General features: G+C 37.4%; 1 protein-coding gene across 6 annotated transcripts in view; it reads left to right on the top strand.

The window, feature by feature from the left end:
* tmem161b (transmembrane protein 161B) overlaps positions 1–19,018 on the top strand; it is a 65,095-nt gene extending 46,077 nt beyond the window's left edge. For all 6 annotated transcript variants that reach the window (XM_080189157.1, XM_080189158.1, XM_080189160.1 and 3 more), the window contains 4 exons: positions 3,210–3,323; positions 4,458–4,632; positions 6,505–6,601; positions 8,952–19,018. In XM_080189157.1, the coding sequence (XP_080045283.1) occupies positions 3,210–3,323; positions 4,458–4,632; positions 6,505–6,601; positions 8,952–9,229 (664 nt within the window). In that variant the 3' untranslated portion in view covers positions 9,230–19,018. The remainder of the gene's footprint in view (positions 1–3,209; positions 3,324–4,457; positions 4,633–6,504; positions 6,602–8,951) is intronic.
* Positions 19,019–19,293: the final 275 nt, after the last annotated feature.

Below are 19,293 nucleotides of genomic sequence, written 5' to 3' on the forward strand. Positions count from 1 at the left end.
TCCAAACTCAGTCCAGATGGATCCTGCCTACAATTGCTCAATTGTAGTCGTATCCTTTGTGCAAGGTCCCCTTGTTTCTCCTCTTCTTGAAAATGGTATCGATGGAAGTATTTAGCCAAATTTTGAACAAGAACACAGGATCAGTGTCTATTCATTATAATTACTGATCGCAGCTCCTAAATTATTTTGTAATCTTTTGTACAGTCAAACGTATTCTTCCTTTCTTTACAATCTTTTCCTAAAAATATGTATCTGCATTCCTCTCTTGAATGAACTATTGTGGATGGATTTGATCTTTCTAAACTTTGTTCTGCCCAATTTCCAACTGATTTGCTCTTTCTCTGCCTTAGTTTTCTCACTTTGTTGGGATATTGGTACCAGTTTAATTTAAGATTATACCATTCAATTAAACATTCTGTCATTAGTCCTTCATCAGAAAGCTCACATTAAACCCTTCCATGCTTTCCAAAGGTGAAAAAGTCCGAGCATGAAGCAACTATAGTGCAACTGATCTAAAGAGTTTGGTTTGGGCATGAGTTCAGTGATGAACAAGAGCTTGGTTGCTGCATCAGACCAAGATCAAGCACCAGGCAATTCAGCCTGATTCTTTCAATCAATTTTGGATTTGGTAATGGTGCTGGGATTGTGAATGTTACATATCTGTTCAGAAAAGGAGAGAGGTAAAGATCGAAGGGGGTGGGGGTAGATATTCTAGCCATCCCACAGCACGTTTTTCATGGCAGAAGGCAGAGTGGCATTCGCTGGCAGCGGAATCATCTGGTTCTGCTGCTGTCAATGGGATTTTTAACCACTTTCTGATTTCAATTTTGTTAAGAGACCAAAAGTAACGAGTAGTGGCGAATGTTTGTTTATGTCATTGGAGGGAAGTATACCATGCAGTTCACCAGGAGCTGGTGTTGAGGCCACTGCTCTTTCTGATATATCAATGATCTGGACATTACCTGACCCCCAACCTCTGGAATTCCCTCCACACACCTCTTACCTCGCTTTCCTCCTTAAAGACATGGTGAAAGGGAGTGGTTTCGATTCCGGCCTTGTCTGCGTGGAGTCTGCATGTTCTCCTCAGGTGCTCCGATTTCCTCTCGTAGTCCAAAGTTGTGCAGGTTAGGGGGATTGGCCATGTTAAATTGCCCCTTAGTGTCCCAAGATGTGTTGGATAATCTGGAGATAGCAAAAAATATTGAAATGTCATATAAACTTAAGAGGGAAGTAGTAAACTTCTGAAGGATATATGTGAAATGAGCAGATACATGATGGATGAAATTCAGTGCCAAGAGTGTGAAGTTTTCATATTTGTTCTCCCAAAATGCAAGAGGCGATATAAATCAAAGATGATGTAGGAGCAGAGACACCTGGGAGTTCACATAAGCAAAACTTTGAACATGGTAGGACAGATACAACTGCACTCAAAAAGGTGGCACATTGTTTAACACTGCTACCTCATGGTGCAAGGGAGAGGTTTCAATTCTGCCCTTGGATGACTGTATGGAGTCTGCACATTCTCCTCAGGTGCTCCAATTTCCTCCCATAGTCCGAAGATGTGCAGGTTAGGGGAATTGGCCATGCTAAATTGCCCCTTAGTGTCCCAAGATGTGTAGGTTAGGGGTATCAGTCATGGTACAAGCGTGACATTATGGAGATAGGGCGGGAGAGAAGGTGTAGACCTGGGTGGGATACTCTTTCAGAGAGTCAGTGCAGATTCAATGGCCGCATGGCCTCCTTCTGCACTATACTGATTCTAGAGTCCTTGGCTTTATAAACAGGAGAATGGGCAATGAAAACAAGGAACTTATTGGAAACCTTGATAAATTATTGGTCAATCCTCAGCTCTCCAGTTTTGGTATCAAACTGTAGGATGTTGAAACCTTGGGCTGGCTGCAGATAAGGGATTTCAATTATCTGTTGAAACTATTGAAACTTAAGCATCTGAGCTCCAAGCTGAATTAAGGGGAGGTTTGATTGCTATGTTCAAAATTGTAGAGTTTTGACAGAGTAGACGTTGAGAAACTTTCCATTAGAAGAAAGATTGGTAACCAGAGAATGTAGATTTAAGATACTTGGCAAAAATTTAGGGGCAAGGGGCTATAGTAAAGATGGTTGTTTTTATGAGTTATGATCTGAAAGGCAGTGTGTGAATTCATGTTTGAAACAGATTTAACAGTAATTTTCCAGATGACCAGAAATTTGGTCAAAGAAGTATGTTTTTAGAAATGTCTTTAAGGAGGAAAGCACAGTAAGAATAGAGAGGTGTGCGGAGGAATTCCAGAGGTTGGGGGTCAGGTATTGCAGGCACAGCCTACACTGATGGAGCAGTCATGATTGTGACTTGGAAAAGGAGAAATTTTCATAACTGTGGGGATAGAATAGAAGAATAGGATGAGATGAACAACTCTTTCAAATAGCTAGCACAGGTTATAGGCCAAGCGGCCTCCTTCTGGCACTATGATTCTATGATAACTGACAAGAAGAAGAACATGCATGGTTTTCATGACCTCTGACTGTGCTAAGGAGCTTCACTGTTGCCAAAGTACTTTATAAGTAGTTTATTTTGTAATGTACAAGCTATATGCCCCAGACAGCAATGATATGCAACAACAACATCTAGTTTATTGGAGTCAATTGTGGGTCAGAACACTGGAAGAGCTCCTCTTTTGAATAATACTCTGTTGCTTGCATTCACCTTAAAGGGCATGTTGCCTCAGTTTAATTTTTCATTCAAAAAATAACACTCCTGAGAGGGCAGTATGTCTCCAGTATTGTCTTTTAACATCAGGTTCAATCACATGCTCAAGGCTCTACTGGGTCTTGAACCCATGGCCTTCTGACTTGGTGATGAGAGTGGTATTATCGTGCTGAGCCTAAATCAAGGGAGGAGTGATGCAACATGTATTCTTAAGGCACAAATTGCAGTTCCTACTCCATTTGGGGGAAATCACTCTGTGAATGTTACAAGTTTACAGTAATATAATGTGAAAATGCTGCACAGATGTGCTTTATTAAAATCTCACAGCATCCTAGGATGCCTGATTTGTCAAATTGTTTTAGTTACAAATGCAAGGTCATTCTTTAACAATTACAATTAAGAAGCCTTGTAATATCCAACAAGTTGTTATCCTGGCTAATCAAAATGTTTAATAATCGTAAGGTATCTGGTTAACCATGTGCTTTTTGGATTTCCTGACTTGTAGGACTCTGTTTCATATAAACTTCCTGTCGCCACTAATTATAGTACTCCTCTGGGTGAAGCCCATTACAAAGGACTATATCATGAATCCACCACTTGGTAAAGAAAGTGTTCCTTTGTAAGTATATCTGTTTGATGAAGAACCTACTTGCATAACAAATTCCATTCAGTTCGCTTTAGAATGTAACCTTCTGAAATTTGCCCAGTTTGGCTCATGGGTTTGGTGGGACAGTTTTCGTTACTACTTCATATTTGTTGAGCTTTTCTGTTCAATGGAAACCAAAAGAATTTTAACTTCCAACATTTTAAATCAGAACGATGCAAATCTCTTCATCTGTAGCTCTGACATGATTCAGTATTCAGATGTATGTGCATTTATGCAAAGAGGTCAAGATGGTTAACTATGTGCTGATTATGCTGAGAATTTCAGAGTAAATTATTTGTAAGTTGCAAGCACAGTGTAAACTCAGCTGAAGATTTATTTAATTTCCTCCCACTTAAACAGGGAGGCAGCGAATCCAGCCTCAATGAGTTATTGTAATTTATTGGTTACAGTAGTGAAAAAGACTCCCACATTATTTTACAAACATTTCTCATTTTAATATTTATTGACCTAGTGTTAGATTTTAAATATAGCTGAAAAGTTTGTACTAATACCAATTTAATTTTGCATGCAATCAAAGTATTTTATCTATATACAATGCAGTTGAAACTTTAACCAAAATGGATAGTAGTTTGGGATAGGTAAGATAGAACGGTGTGGCAGGTTTGGATATTGCAGATGTGTCAAATTAGTTCTTGCCAATCTTTGAGTAACAATTTGTAAATCTAGTTAAAACACATTTTTGAATCTTCAAGAGATAGAGGTCATTCATTATACATATATTTGGTTTAAACTTAGAGCATCATGTTTTAAATGGTTGCTAGAACCATTCCGGCCCATGCAGTTAGCTAGATCCAGCTGCAAAGATTTCTAAGTGACAGAATACTTATTAGAAATCGACTTAATCGAAACATGTAACTCCTATTAATAGATTTATTTAAAAGAGAGAGAGAGACAAATAACTGCTTAAGAATTGAAATGTCTGGGTTTAAGTAAAGGCAGATAATGAGATATTTTTTATACAATCAGAAAACTACATGGGAATGCCTTGTGTTAAAACTAACAGTGTGGTTTGATCTATTCTGAAAAACTGTGGTTCTGAATTTTTAAAAGTCTTTTATTTCAATAATATTATTAAACTATCTGCAGAATGTCAGAGACTACATATGACTCTTTGCGACTTTGGGTTATTATCCTGCTTTGTGTTCTCCGACTGGCCTTAATTCGCCAACATTTACAAGCATACCTAAATTTGGCACAGAAGGGTATTGAACAGATGAAGAAGGAGGCGGGGCGAATCAGTACAAAGGATCTACAAAAAATGGTAAGAGCTTGAGGCCAGAAATGTGGAATGCATAAATACTAAAAATCTTAATGGGAATGAATAGCTAGAAGTTGCAGAAAAGAATAGGGTGAAACCAAAAAAAAGAGCCTGATGGTATTTGAGAATTGTGATGCAGCAGACAGAAAAGCCTGGATATAACATTTGAGAATAACTCAACATTGTAGTAATGTTGAACTTATGGAGGCCAAAATGTAGATGTTTCTATTACATAATTGATTTGAAAATGTGCTTGTACAATTACAAATGTTTTGGGGCTGGGCCAGGATAAGAGAATGAGACATTCTAGTGATGGCTTACATAATGATTGCTGCAGTTTGACTTTTCATGCATATTCTTAGAGTTGTAGAGCAATACAGCATGGAAGCAGACCCTTCGGCCAAACCAATCCATGCCCACCATGGTGCCTTCCCAGCTAGTCCCAACTATCCATGTTTGACCCATATCCCTCAAATCCATGCCCTTCCATATGCTTACCCAAATGCTTTTAAATGCTGCTGTTTAAGCTGCCTCAACCACTTTCTCTGACAGCTCATTCCATATATGCACCACCCTCTGTGTGAAGAAGCTGCCCCTTATTTCCCCTTTAATTCTTTCCCCTCTCACATTAAACCTATGCCCTCTACTTTTCAATTCCCTGGGAAAAAGATTGTGTTCAACCTATCTATGCCCCTCATGATTTTATACACCTCAATAAGGTCACTCCTCATTTTCCTACATTCTAAAGAATAAAGTGGACATACTTGCCTTGTGGACAGACTTTGGCGAAGGGGGGATGGTGGTTGGTGGTGGTCAGAAGGTGAACTACAGATTCCTAGCTTCTCCCCTATTCTTGTAGCCACAGTATGTATATGGCTTGCCCATTTCAGTTTCTGTCAATGACAGAATAGTGGAAGGTTGTGGGTTCTTGGCTGATGCCTGGCCCAAAAGAGAATGCAGTCAGAAGAGCACTTAGAATTTCAGACAAGTTTTCAAGTGTGTGATTGTAATAACTTTGTACCATCAGGTGCCACACTGAATCCTGAATAGTTAGCTGCGCCCAATATTGGAAAACTGGGTTAAGACTGATGTTTTAATATTTTGAACTTGTTGTGAATTTTGAGAAATTAGGCAACAGCTTGGATGTATTGTATGGCGCAAATGTTTAAAATAAGCGGCTATGAAATTGTGCGCAGTATATTGCTTGTAATTTTATCAGGAAATAAATAAAGACTTACATTTAAGTTGTCGTTCAGAACCTCAGGATGCTCCTGAATACATCACAGCCAATTAAGTAATTTTGAAGTGTGGTGTCTGTTCTAATGTAGGAAACTCAGCCAATGTGTATTCATGAAGCAACCTTAAACAGCATTGCGATGATATTGAGATCATCTATAGTTTTGTAATATTGATTGAGGGATAAATGTTGAGGGATATTGCAGATAATTCTCTGCTTTTCTGCAAAGTAACATCATGGGATCTTTTGCATCCATATGAGAAACTACATGATGCTTCACCGTCTTATCTTGAGAGTAAGAGGCTTTCATGAAATATGTAAATTGCAATATAACAAATAACATTTTAGTAAAACATGTCCTGGCTGCTTAATTTCACTTTAACCCCTGACCTTGAGCCTGAGGAAGGAGCAATGCTCTGAAAGCTCGTGATACCAAATAAACCCATTGGACTTTAACCTGGTGTTGAGACTTCTTACTGTGCCCACCTCAGTCCAATGCCGACATCTTCACCTCATCACTTTAACCCTTTTGCCAGGAATAGAACTTGGGAAACTTGTCTCAGAAACATATTTTTTGTTTTTAAACCATGCAGCCTATTGAAACAGATAGAGTAACTCAATTTTCTCTCTGCTTGAAGGTTGCCCGAGTTTTCTACTACCTTTGTGTGATTGCACTTCAGTATGTGACACCTATGATTATGCTTCTTCATACGACATTGCTTTTAAAAACCCTAGGTGAGTGCAAATTATCCACTCATTTTCTGTTCAAATTGTGCTTTTCCTGCATTAATCTGTGTAAAATACTGTTGAGTTACAGTTCCCACAAAATTTTTTCCTTTGATGTTTTAGTGGGTAAAATCAGCACCTGGTTTCATTCTTTAGCCAAAACAAACCAGGTTGTTCCAGTTTTGATTCCTGATTTCAGCCAGTGGCTGATTGACTGTAGTTGGCTTCAGTACCACGCAAAAGGAACTACCCAAAGCATTTATGCTTTTGTTTTAAGCCTAGTGATCCTTGTTGGAAAGCATGTGTGCATGCGCATCCTAGTTTTGTTTTGAGCTTGCCTATGATGCCTCTATGATAAGTAGCCTACCAGCACTCCATCATATTGGCTTAAACATCAAGGATAGCCATTTGGGCAGATTGCTTAAAGGGCTGCCAGTATCCATACGATGGTAGTCCATTAAATTGGCTTCCAAGGTAAATGAAAATTGGGGAACAGAGGGAGGGGAGGAGAAGAAAGAATCAGTCTGTGCCTGCCTGAATATTTCTGCTCTTCCGTCCAGTTTAAACATGTTTTGTTTGCGGCGGTTGTGAAAATTCAATGCAAAGTAGTTACTACTTCTTTAATGAGCAATATTAAAAAGATTAACTCAAGTAAAACTTAACTAATATTGGGCAAGACTTTTTAAGAACATTTGCTCCATTGCTACTGAGAATTGAGAGTGCCCTCTGTTGGCAGGTTTCATGTCCACTTTCTTGTGACTGCAGTAATTCTTGTTCTTAAATTTTATTTTTAGTTATAATTTTGCTCCCTTTCTCTGACATTTGATTCGGTGAAATGCAAGTAATGCAATTCCACTTCTAAGACTGATCGTAAAATGGACTCCTAATACAAGTTTATTGCATATCTTATTCATCTCATTAATCACAGTTCTAGGAGCCAGTAGAATCTTGTGACTTCTGTTTTCTCTTAAAAAAAAAAATTTGGATAATTTGTATATTTCCAAGTTCGTTTTACAATTTAAAGAAAGAGGACCAATGCAAAGGTTTTATTTTTGTAAGGAAAGGGAAAAATAAACCAGCACGGAGGAAATGTAAAGGCTTCAGTGTCCAGGAAAAGGAAGCAGCGGCCATTGTGCATGGAAAGGGAGCTGGCTAGTGGTAAAAGCGTATGGCAAGGAAACAGCGGCAATAGCTCAGAGGACGCTAGTGGCAACAGCACATGGAGGGAGGGCATTGTCAGCAGCATCAGTGGAGAGAGGGGACAGTGGCAACAGGGTACAGGAAAGGGGCCAGCAGCTACAGGGCACAGCAGGAGAGAGATGCAGCATGAAAGATCGTCTAGAGAGGTGAGTGAACAATGGCAACAATGCATGAAAGAGTGGGAGCATCAGGGGTGGGGTAGTACTGGCCTTGGGGCAGAAGGAGGCTGTGGTCACTTGGAGAGGGTTGTAGTTTTTAGTTGAAATGAAGACTCACCTTTGAGAATAGGTTAGATGGACGATTGCAGAAAAAGAGACTAAAGTAATATGGAAAAAAAGTGGGCATGTCCAAAGATGTGCAGGCAAGTTGGATTGGCTATGATGAATTGTCCCTTAGTGTCGCAAGATGTGTTGGTTAGGGTGATTAGCAGGTAAATGATTGGGGTTACACGGATAGGATGGGGATGGACCTGGGTAAGGTGCTCTGACAGAGAGGCGGTGCAGACTTGATGGGCTGGAAGGCTCCTTCTGTGGGATTCCTGATTTGAACTGCTGCTTGCATGTTGTAATGATTTGGGCTAAGTGTCTCCATGATGTAATTCCTGTTTGATCCTCTATATGTTTTGAACTCAACACAAATCAGTGGTTGATTGTTGGAGCATTTGATGATGATCAGTGATGGAATCCATGTGGATGTGATCTGAAATATTAGCAAAATGTGATATCTCTCAAAACAAGTGCTTTTTGTGTAAAGATGCATGCATCATGCACGTGCTACTTGTAATCATGGCATATAATCAAAGCATGATTTTGCAAGGACTGGAAGATTATACTATGTAGCGCTTTTCAATAAAATGGTGGCATTGTTGAATCTTAAGCCCATCTCTCACTCAAATCCATTCATTGGAATTCACTGTTTTAATCCATGGTGAATTGACTGAGAAATGTTCTAATTTGGAGTGGAGAAGTTGGAGAAAGAAAACCTTTTTGTATTCCAGGTATTGGAATATCTGCACCATGAATCTGTTTTGCATTGATGAGGTAACACTCCTTCCTTCCTTTGCTGAAATGTCCTTTCTTACAGGTATAGTAAAGATGTAAAAATCAAGCTTAAGTAACTGATTAACAAACTGGTGTTTCATTTATCCTCCTTGAAATAGGTAACCATTCGTGGGGTGTCCTCTCCGAATCTTCCTATGTGTCTCCTACGGAGATTGCTGAAACCTCCAGTTCTGACAACTCAGCTACCCTTGGAGCTAATGAAAACAAGAAGCTAACAGTTACACAAATAACTATCGCACTGGGTGGTCTGCAGAACGTTTTCACTCCATTACTTTTCCGAGGTCTGCTCTCTTTTCTAATCTGGTGGATTGCAGCTTGCTTGTTTTCCACAAGTCTCTTTGGTCTTTTCTATCATCAGTACCTGACAGTTGCATAAGTGACTAGCATAATAAAAGCTGGACTTCAAAATGCTCTTCTAGATTTGAACCTAAAATCAAAGCCACTTCTTTGGGGTTAGAACAAAAGGCAAACTTTAAACCATTGTGGAAACAGCATATCGCTAGAATACAGAGCACAGATCAACCTGCTCAGTTCAAATGCTTCCTCTGGTTCTCAGGGTGAATAAATGTCTTAACAATTTGAAAACTAAAAGCAGGGATGATGTCATGTTTCTAATACCATAGATAGGTCATTTATCACCAGTCTTTGATGGAACTTTGGGATTACTGGAGGTTATCAACAAAAGATAATTTGCCCTAATTGGTTGGTAAACCAGCAGACCAGAAGTAATGGTATAACCATGAATAGGATTAAACTTTGATAGTCTTAAATCCCCATTTCCACTTATAAATTTGCATTTGCTGTGAAATTACAGCTCATCTGAATTTTAAAATTTAGCAAAGGATGAGAAATGCAACATAAATCTTTGGAATTAACTTTACAAGATGTCAGTCTGGCTAATGTACAGTTTAATTTGAATATCCCAATTTGTGTTGCACCTCTGTTTTTCCCACCACACAGTAACCGGACCCTGTTTTTTCACTACAGAAGGATAGTTATTGAGAAAATGGGAAAGGAAACCCTTTCCTTTTGCTTTCTTTTCTTCATTCCCCAGAAGCATATGGGGCTTTATTTTAATCCCACAGGGTCTTTGGATACAACATTGAGGACTGACTTTTAAATAGTTGTAAATTTTGAGCTAATGATGGTAAGCAAATCTAGTTTGAGCAACAAAAAATGATTTTTGACAGATTCTTTAACAGAAACTGAGCCGTAAAATGAGTTGTTTATCCATCTGTTGGGCAATCCAGCATTTTTCACTGTGAAGAAGTCTTTGTGGTGGAATTTAAATGTAACTACTGTATATTACAGTAAAGGTTAAATATTTCAGACTTTTAAGGGAACAAATTTATTTGAAGTTGTGGCTGTTGCTATAAGAGAGCTTGATTTACTGCTTGATGTTAAGTCATTAGGTGGGTGATTTTTTTTATTTTAAAAAAAATATTGTTTTTGTATTGTCCACAAAGTACTGCAGAACTTTGCTAATCTGTCTGCGTACAGGAAGCATGTGCTTACAAAGCACATCAAATGTGACTGCATTAAGTCAAAAGGTTATGGTCCCCAATTCTTACACAACACTCTCAAATCTAATTAATGAATCATCATTTCCTTTGTGATTTTTTTTTGATATTGCAGCATCTTAATTTCTCTATGATGTAATCTGCTACTGAATTATGATTTTCATTTTAGACAGTGTCAACATTACAAATGAAATGTTTAATGCACTTCAACACCAGTAATAGAGATTTTAAACAACGCCTTGCAGTTGTACAATATACCAAAACAGTACAAAGGACTTTACCAGATGATCGGATGATTTTAAACTGGAAGTAGGAGGAAAGTCTTTTGAGTAATTCCACATGATAAAAGCTAGTATGAGTAAAACATTCTCCACTAGCTATTTTAACAGTGAGCAGCTAGCATTTCCATTGTGATTTTAGAGATGCTGAATAGTGAAAAGATAAGGCAATAGATACTTCTTAATTTCTTTAAAGTTATTTAAATATTTTTAAATAATCAATAATCTATAAAAGCTGATGATTGCACTACCTCCCGTTATGCTGAATTTCAATATTTGGTACAAGAAAAATTAACATGTTGGAATATGCGCAAGAAAATGTAAAGTGCCAAGCAGCTTTTCCTTTTTTTGTTGTCATATTTTATTTACCTTGTATATTTATTGCAAAACAACATCTGTTCTTGTGGACCAATTAAAGGCTATGAGTTCAGGAAAAATGTGTAAGTTCACATATTATTTGTAAGCAATTGATAAAAATGCTGCACATGATTAAGTAGCCCTCAGGCTATAAATTTTAATCCAGTTTGCTAAGGACATGCTAATAAGGAATTCATTTCAAGCTTCCGATAATCCTATTTGATTTTGGTAATTTTTAGTACAAATTGTTATAGCATCTTTGAACTATTCTGTTTATGACAAATCATAATCTGGTCAAAAAGTACAAAATTCTATCCATGTTCTATCCATGTTTTTCTGATTTGATGCATCATCGACTATCCATTTTAAACAATACTTTGAATAGCAAGTTCAATTTTGCATCTAAATTTATATATATGAAGCACATTTATAGCAGATGCAAATTAAACTTATCAGGTAATAAAATACAGTTTATAGAATGAAGTGCCAAAAACCAAGTATCAAGCTCATCTGCCTGTCTCTCGTGAGATCTGTTTGCTTGTTACACTTTTAATATTTGGTTGTAATTGCTGCTAAGGGAATGCCAGTTAACTCAATTAGCTTGGCAGCTAGCATGTGGATCAGATAATGCCTACATCACCGGTTTGATCCCCGTTCTGACTGCGGTAGACTTGGTGCCTGCTTCATTGCTCTATCTGTAGAAACAAATGCGCACCACTTTACTGTAGTTCCACGAATAATCACCATGGAACTGCCTTCAGGTAGAGAACTCGAAGAAGAGGAGTAGCTGCTATGTTGTATATGGTTCTGCTCTTAAGCAAATAAAATTGGTCCTTTCATCTTCCTTGTTTATTCTAATAACATCTTCTTCCTCAGTGAGTGTGACTGTTTTACTGATGACATAAGTTTCAAGGAGTTATGGTTGTGTTAATGCAATTGTTGCCAGACTTGAAATCAAAAGTCACAAATCTGAATTGGCCTTCAATTGGTTTAATTGTTTGTCATTATAAATTGACCTCTATGCACAAAATTATATAGTTATTTATCAGTCACCGGTTTCCTCCCACAATCCAAAAATGTGTGGATTAGGTTGGCCATGCTAAATTAATCTTAGTGTCAGGGGGATTAGCAGGGTAAATGAGAGAGGTTATGGGAATAGGGTCTGGATGGGACTGTGGTCAGTGCAGACATGATGGGCTGCATTGTAGGGATTCAGTGAAGATGTTTAAATCAATGAAGTCAAAATACTAGGAATGCATTTGAGCAATTACAATTCTGATTCATAGTCCTAAAGCTGGCATATCCAGCAGAAATATGTCACTGGATAATCTGTGGCATATGGTTAACCATCCATAGCCAACAATAATTGCCTGAAGCCTTTCTAAAAAATTACATAGTTCACTTGATGTTTAGTTAGTGTGGTATTGCATTCCAAAGACTTGTTGCCTTTTCATTTTAATAAATCACTTTACTGATTTGAATAAAACAGCATATTTCCTTTTTGGTGCATATATGAGTACCTGTTGCTTCATACAATAAGATGTATGCTGCAGTAAAACTAGTGTAAATTGGTCGCCTTACAGACGACTAAATTGGTTTCTTAAGACAGAAGTTCTTTGAACCTAGGAACCAAAATGATGTTTGTAAATACTTATTTATATTGGAAGCAATGTTCCCTTTAAAATCTGTGTGGAGCTCTTTGTTTAAGCATGTGGCCCCTTTGAATTATTTTCCGTGACTATGCAGATGCCTTATTTCTCATTGATCAAAGCCTGCAAGGTATTTTTTAGGTTGCTGTGTAGCTGCACAGTTTAGTGGCAACATTAATTCAGAGCATGTAATTGTTGTGTATAGTGATCCAGGGACCTCAACTAATAATCCAGAGAATATAAATTCAAATCCTATCATTTTAATTAATTTTTTTTTTAAAAGTCAAACCTGGAAAAAATAATGTCCATAAAATTGTAGGAACAGGTTCAATAATGTCCTTTGGGAAAGAAAACTGGCACCTCATCTGGTCTGGCATACACTTGGCTCCAAACTTATGCCAATGTGATTCACTCTTAACTTGCAAGTTGCTCAGTATTATCAAACTCCTATAAAGCAAACCATAATGATTCAGGAAGTTGTTCCAACCACCACCATCAAGTTAAGCATTGACAATGAATGCTGGCCTTGTCGTCACTGGTATAGGCCATAGCACCAGTATTACTTGGGCTACATTTCATACTTAATTTCTTAGATGTAATACCTTCCTTTGTTACCTGTTCTATTCTTCATTTCAGCTTGGGATGTTCTTTGACAAAGAGTCATCCAAATGCAAAACATTGGCTTTCTTCTCTCTTCACAGATGCTGTCAGGCCTGCTGAGACTTCCCAGCAATTTCTGTTGTTATTGGGGTATTCCTTACAGGAGAATTTTTCATGCTTAAAATTGTATTTTAGAACACAAGAAATAGGAGCAGGAGAAGGCCATCTAGCCCTTCAAGCCTGCTCCGCCATTCAGTAAGATCATGGCTGATCTGAAGTGGATCAGTTCCACTTTCCCGCTTTCTCCCCATAACCCTTAATTCCCTTGTCTATCAAAAACCTATCTACCCGTGACTTAAATATATTTAGCGAGGTAGCCTCCACCACTTCAACGGGCAGAGAATTCCAGGGATTCACCACCCTTTGAGTGAAGAAGTTCCTCCTCAACTCCGATCTAAACTGTGCCCCCCTTATCTTGAAGCTGTGCCCTCAAGTCTTTCTATGCTTTCTAAGCGGGAAGAATCTCTCTACTTCTACCCTATCCATCCCCTTCATTATCTTACACGCCTCTATAAGATCCCCCCTCATTCTTCTAAACTCCAGTGAGTACAGACTCAATCTATTTAGTCTCTCTTCATAGTCCAACCCCCTCAGGTCCAGTATCAGCTTAGTGAACCTCCTCTGCACTCCCACCAAGGCCAATATATCCTTCTGCAAGTGCGGCGACCAAAACTGCAATTTTCTGTTCACTTCATATGGTATGATCATTTCATTACAAGTGTATATATTTTTTAAGTAATATCCTGTGTGAGGACACCCTAGCTATGATTGTAACACTACATTCTGCACATTCTCGTTTCCTTCTCTATAAATGGTGTGCTTTGTCTATATAGTGCGCAAGAAACAATAGTTTTCACTATATGCTAATACATGTGACAATAAGCAAATCAAAGGACCATCATTAACTTTACCATTTTATAATATGAGATCTCCTATTGCAAAATTTGACAAAAACAATGACCTATTCGTTCCCAGTTTCTAGTAAAGGGCAGAGATTCACAAACCTAACAGCCTGATAATCCCACCTTCTTAATCTCAGGTTTGGCTGTATCTTTAATAAACAAACTCGTTACCCAGTGGTTGTAGTTATATCAGCTGATGGCTATTAATTCAGGTTCTAATTCTGTTCCATTATGCTGAGTACTGTTAGAAAAAGGACATTTTGTTGAAGCTTTTCATCTTTCACTCATCAGGCTAGTCATGAATACGAATGTCAGGCGAAACAACTAATTGCATGCAAAAAGAGAGTTGACAACAAGTGTACTGTAATAGAGGTGTTGCTATAGAGACAACATTGGATTTGATTCTGTGATTGGGTATTTGCTAAATAATCCTATGCTAAAAATTTGCACCAACCAATTTTTTAAAATTTTGTTTATTTACTGGTGTCACAAATAGACTTACATTAACACTGCAATGAAGTTGCTGTGAAAATCCCTTAGTTGCCACACTCCGGCTCCTGTTTGGGTACACTGAGGGAAAATTTAGCATAGCCAATGCACCTAACCAGCACATCTTACGGATTGTAGAAACCGGAGTACCAGGAAACCGCGCAGACATGCAGACTCCGCACAAACAGTGACCCAAGCTGGGAATTGAATCCGGGTCCCTAGTGTTGTGAGGCAACAGTGCCAACTACTGTGCCACCCTTTATGTTGTTGGGCTTGCAATGTGGCACATTTGTGTGTACTGGAAGCTACATATATTGATATACAGGGCGCTCACACAAAGAACATATACATACATTGCACTTGTTTCAGCTGAACAAAATAAGTGACAGCCATACACTGGTTCATTTGTCAGGGCAATGTCCTGGTCAATGAGAGACAAGCTACCTGGTTTAAATATTCAAACAATGCTTGGCAGTTAACTGTCAGTCATAATTAAATGATGCATTCTCCATGACAACATCACCAACCCTCTTTATAAATTTGTTGTTTCCCCTGGCATTTGTATTCTTGAAATTGGCCCGATAAGTGTAAGATGTTAAACTTAGACAAAATGCCCTTTTTTTTAAGCAAAACTGAAGTTCTCTACAACCAAATAACTATTTCTACTAAGTTATAAAATATTATGTTTGGAGAAAAAATAAGTTGACCAGTCAGAGTGTTTCACTGTAACGTCGTTGAACTAGAATTTGGTGTGGGGTAGAGTGTTTTGATTTATAAATACCAGATATTTGAAACAATTTTCTGTTTTATATTTATAAATTATTGGGTGTGCATAGTTTCCCATTTAAAATTGTGAAATGATTGCATTGACAAGCTGATGTTTTTTTTCTAAGTTATATTGTAAATGTCTGTTAATTAAGGAACAATGGCAATATATTTCACCCATATTTGATAGAATTTACGATTGGAATCTGTACTTAAAATATTTATTAAAGTACAAGGCAATGAAACTGGCTTATTTTGCATCAACACTGTGCTTAGTTCAAAGAATCATTAAACAGCAACTGTTGAATGAATAAACAGAGTGCACTATTCAATGTGCAATATAAAACCTCAGAATATTGTATTTTAACTATCCTCTTCAACAGTATTTGTAACTAAGCTAGAGTAAAGATACAGTTAGTGCAATGATTAGAATAAAGTGCAGCATGATAGCTATAACTATGTAATGGCTTTAAAAAATAATGCTACTGAAGTTGAAAGGATTGAAGTAGGTATAGTAGCTGAATCCATACAGTGACAGTGGAATCTGTTCAAGTGAATAAACCAAAGTTAGTCATTAAAGATATGTGTCATTGTGGGGAAAAATTACTACCAGTCAAATAAAAAGCTTGTGGCATTCAATTCAAAGTGAAATACTCAAGTTTTTTTTTAAACAGCAGTATGATTACTCAAAATGTATTGGTTTATCATGGCATTTTCCAAAATAGCTTTGTTTTCCTCATACCTCTGCTGCTTATACTAATTTACATAAACAATTTTCAACATCTAACTGCATAGTTGACTGTTGACCAATGTTCTAGTAGTGCACATTACCTGGTATGAATGCAGGCTAAGGGAACTTCAAAAACATTTGGATTGATTTTGAGGAGAAGGTGGGGCAGAACAAAAGTCCTGCCCTTGGGCAGGTGGAGACAGCACAGCATGCGAGAATTCCCTGTACCTTAGAAAAGCGAGCAGAGTAAGGGAGTGAATGTGTGTCACTTGATTATTTTGGTCTTCAGGAATGTTGTTTATAAGTAGCACACCTTTCAGAAGAGATGCTAAACTGAGGGCTTGTCTCCCCTTTTATGGTGGAGGTAAAAAAAAATCTTGTGATGCTTCTACATGTGTCCTGGATGATATTTATCCTTCAACCATAAACCAATTATTTGGTCCTTATTTCATTCCTGTTTCTGGGAGTTTGTTATGTGTGACTTGACTTCTGCAATTCCTTTATTGCAATAGTGACTACACTTCAAAGGTACTTTATTGACTTTAAATTACATTTGGGATGTCTTGAGGTCATGAAAGGCTCTATACAAATGCAAGCTCTTCGTGATTGTAGCTTATGAAAATAATTTGGCTCCCAGTAAAACTTTTGTTCACTCAAAATAATATTTATGGTCCTAAGAAAAGCATAGTGCATTGAGAATTAATTCACTCGAGGCGTATTTGCTTATCAGCTATTAACATAAGTGGGTACCATTATGTACAAAACACAAGACAATATTACTGTGTATAGAAATATTCCAAAGATTTTGTGAATAATAGTCCATGAATATGATCTACTATATTTTACTCAAGTCTGGAAGGTTCTTGACATCTGGTTAATGAATACACGAGTAGGTTATAAAAGGTCATCTTCATAAATAGGATTTTAAAAAGTATAAGTTTTAGTTACCATTAAAATAGGCTGCAATGTTTTATATATTTTAAAAGCGTACATTAGCATAAACTGCTGATAAACCAAATGGTGTGCTACAAAGCTAACTCTCATACACCACTCCTAAATTAACTGGCATAGTGAGTTCTCAATCTTGGTTTGATGACCCACCAAATGAGCCAAGGAACACTTGTTTCAAATCCCAAAATGAGACTTTATGCAGGAAAACCCAAAGAGGAAAGAAATTACTGCTGTATTCACCATTAAATTGTTTTTTTTAATGGCCTGTTCTAGATTGGGTTTTTTAAATTTTCCCACAAATCTAAGCTAGCTTTCCCTTCTCTGAGATTTTGACAAACAATGAAACAACTTCCTTTTTAACAGCCCCAAGTATTGCATTGCATTTAGTCGACTTGGGTACTGAACTCTTCGACGTTGTGAGTGAACCTTTCAAAAGGTTTATTGGTGATTGTTACAAATTGGGTTTGTTTTGCTTTAAAATATGCATCCCATTGGTTTTAATTGTAAATTTTCCAATCCACTTCAGAGACAGCTGCAATATTTTTAATAACTTAAACGCAATATAATATTCAAGGTTTCCACAGTCCAAATCATTGCTTAATGCTAACCATAAAGTTACATCTTTCATTTAAACACCAAGTAATAGCAATTAATTACATCACTGTTATTGCCAACGTACAGTGTACTGAGATTAGCTTCTCATGACTTTCGTTATCCAAGTGATTTCATGTTAATTTTTGCCATTTAAACAAAAGCACATTGTACACAAATCATGATATATTTCAGAAAAAGTGTTTCATTAGTTTAACTTCCAGATAAACCAGTAACATACACAACATTTCTACAGATGTTGCCTGATCTCAATGTTAGCAGTTTTCCTGTTTCCAGCCTTTGATCCTTATAGTAGTGAGAAGTGTGCTTGAGTATTTGTATACAAATGAAGTTACCTCAAAATTTAACTAAAGCTATTTCTATCTCCAAATATTTCCAAAGATCATCCCATGTAATTACTAAACATGTAACCAATGTAGATTTATCCTTCACAAAACAGTATGTCTGCCTGCTGCTCTATAGGTAATTTTAGCTGCTGTAGCGCATGTCTTGGATCCGTAGTAGCACTTATTTCTCTGAAACATAAAGTTCAAGCCCCACTCTCGGTCTAGAGCACCTGATCTAAGCTGACACCTCAGTTTAACACTACAGTGTGAGAAGTCCTATCTGAATATTCAGGTGGACATAAAAGATCCTGTGAAACTATTAGACAGTTGCATTGCTCTCCTGGTGTCCAGAATACTCTGTGTGACCAAAACTGGTTAGTCAGTTATCTAATCATTTGTGGCATCTTGCTGTGTACATTCATGACTGTGATGACATATGTTACAACAGTGACCACACCAACAACAAGTCAGTGATTGTGAAGTGCTCTGGAAAGACCTGAAGATATGAAAAATACCTTATACTGTAAATGGTAGTTTTTATTTTGTATACCACAACAGAATCATGTGTTTCATAGCTGATATGTCACGTAAATTTTCTTGCATCATGCCTGGGTATCTTCAGATATCACTGCTTGTGTGCTTTTATGTGTGCCTTGAAATGGAGAACAATATGTGGTATTTTCGCACTCCCATTCTTTTTATTCAATCCAACAATTGAAGAAATGAAATTATAAATTAAGGTGTGTGATTGTTGACAACCATTGGATTATAGCAGCTCCCATTATAGAAGCTCTGGAATATGTGAGCATTAACGTTTGTGTAAATGAAATTTGTACAATTAAATTAGTTTTCTGTTTGTCAATAATACAAAAGCACATATGACAAAAGTGGTGTAAAGAGAAAGTAACAAAGTTTGCTGGTGGAACTGCTGCTGCTTGAATTTTTTGTGGCAAATAAAAGTTCTCACTTGATTATAGTGAATTTCTTTTTAATGTGGAACAAAATGTCTGGCAAGTTGATGTGTGGTACAAGTTTATCTTTTCATCTTTTTGGATTTTGTGGTTTCCATGCCAGATGACAGTATACATAAAGAACGATTTATTTCACAAGATAAATGTGGAAAAAAATTGCAGCTCCTGCAGCACTGCACCCCCCCCACCCCCAAATCATCAGCGCTATTGCTCATTCAAGGTATGCAACT

Source organism: Carcharhinus amblyrhynchos, chromosome 5 (genome assembly GCF_965287045.1).
Source record: "Carcharhinus amblyrhynchos chromosome 5, sCarAmb.v2.hapA, whole genome shotgun sequence".
NCBI classification, from domain to species: domain Eukaryota; kingdom Metazoa; phylum Chordata; class Chondrichthyes; order Carcharhiniformes; family Carcharhinidae; genus Carcharhinus; species Carcharhinus amblyrhynchos.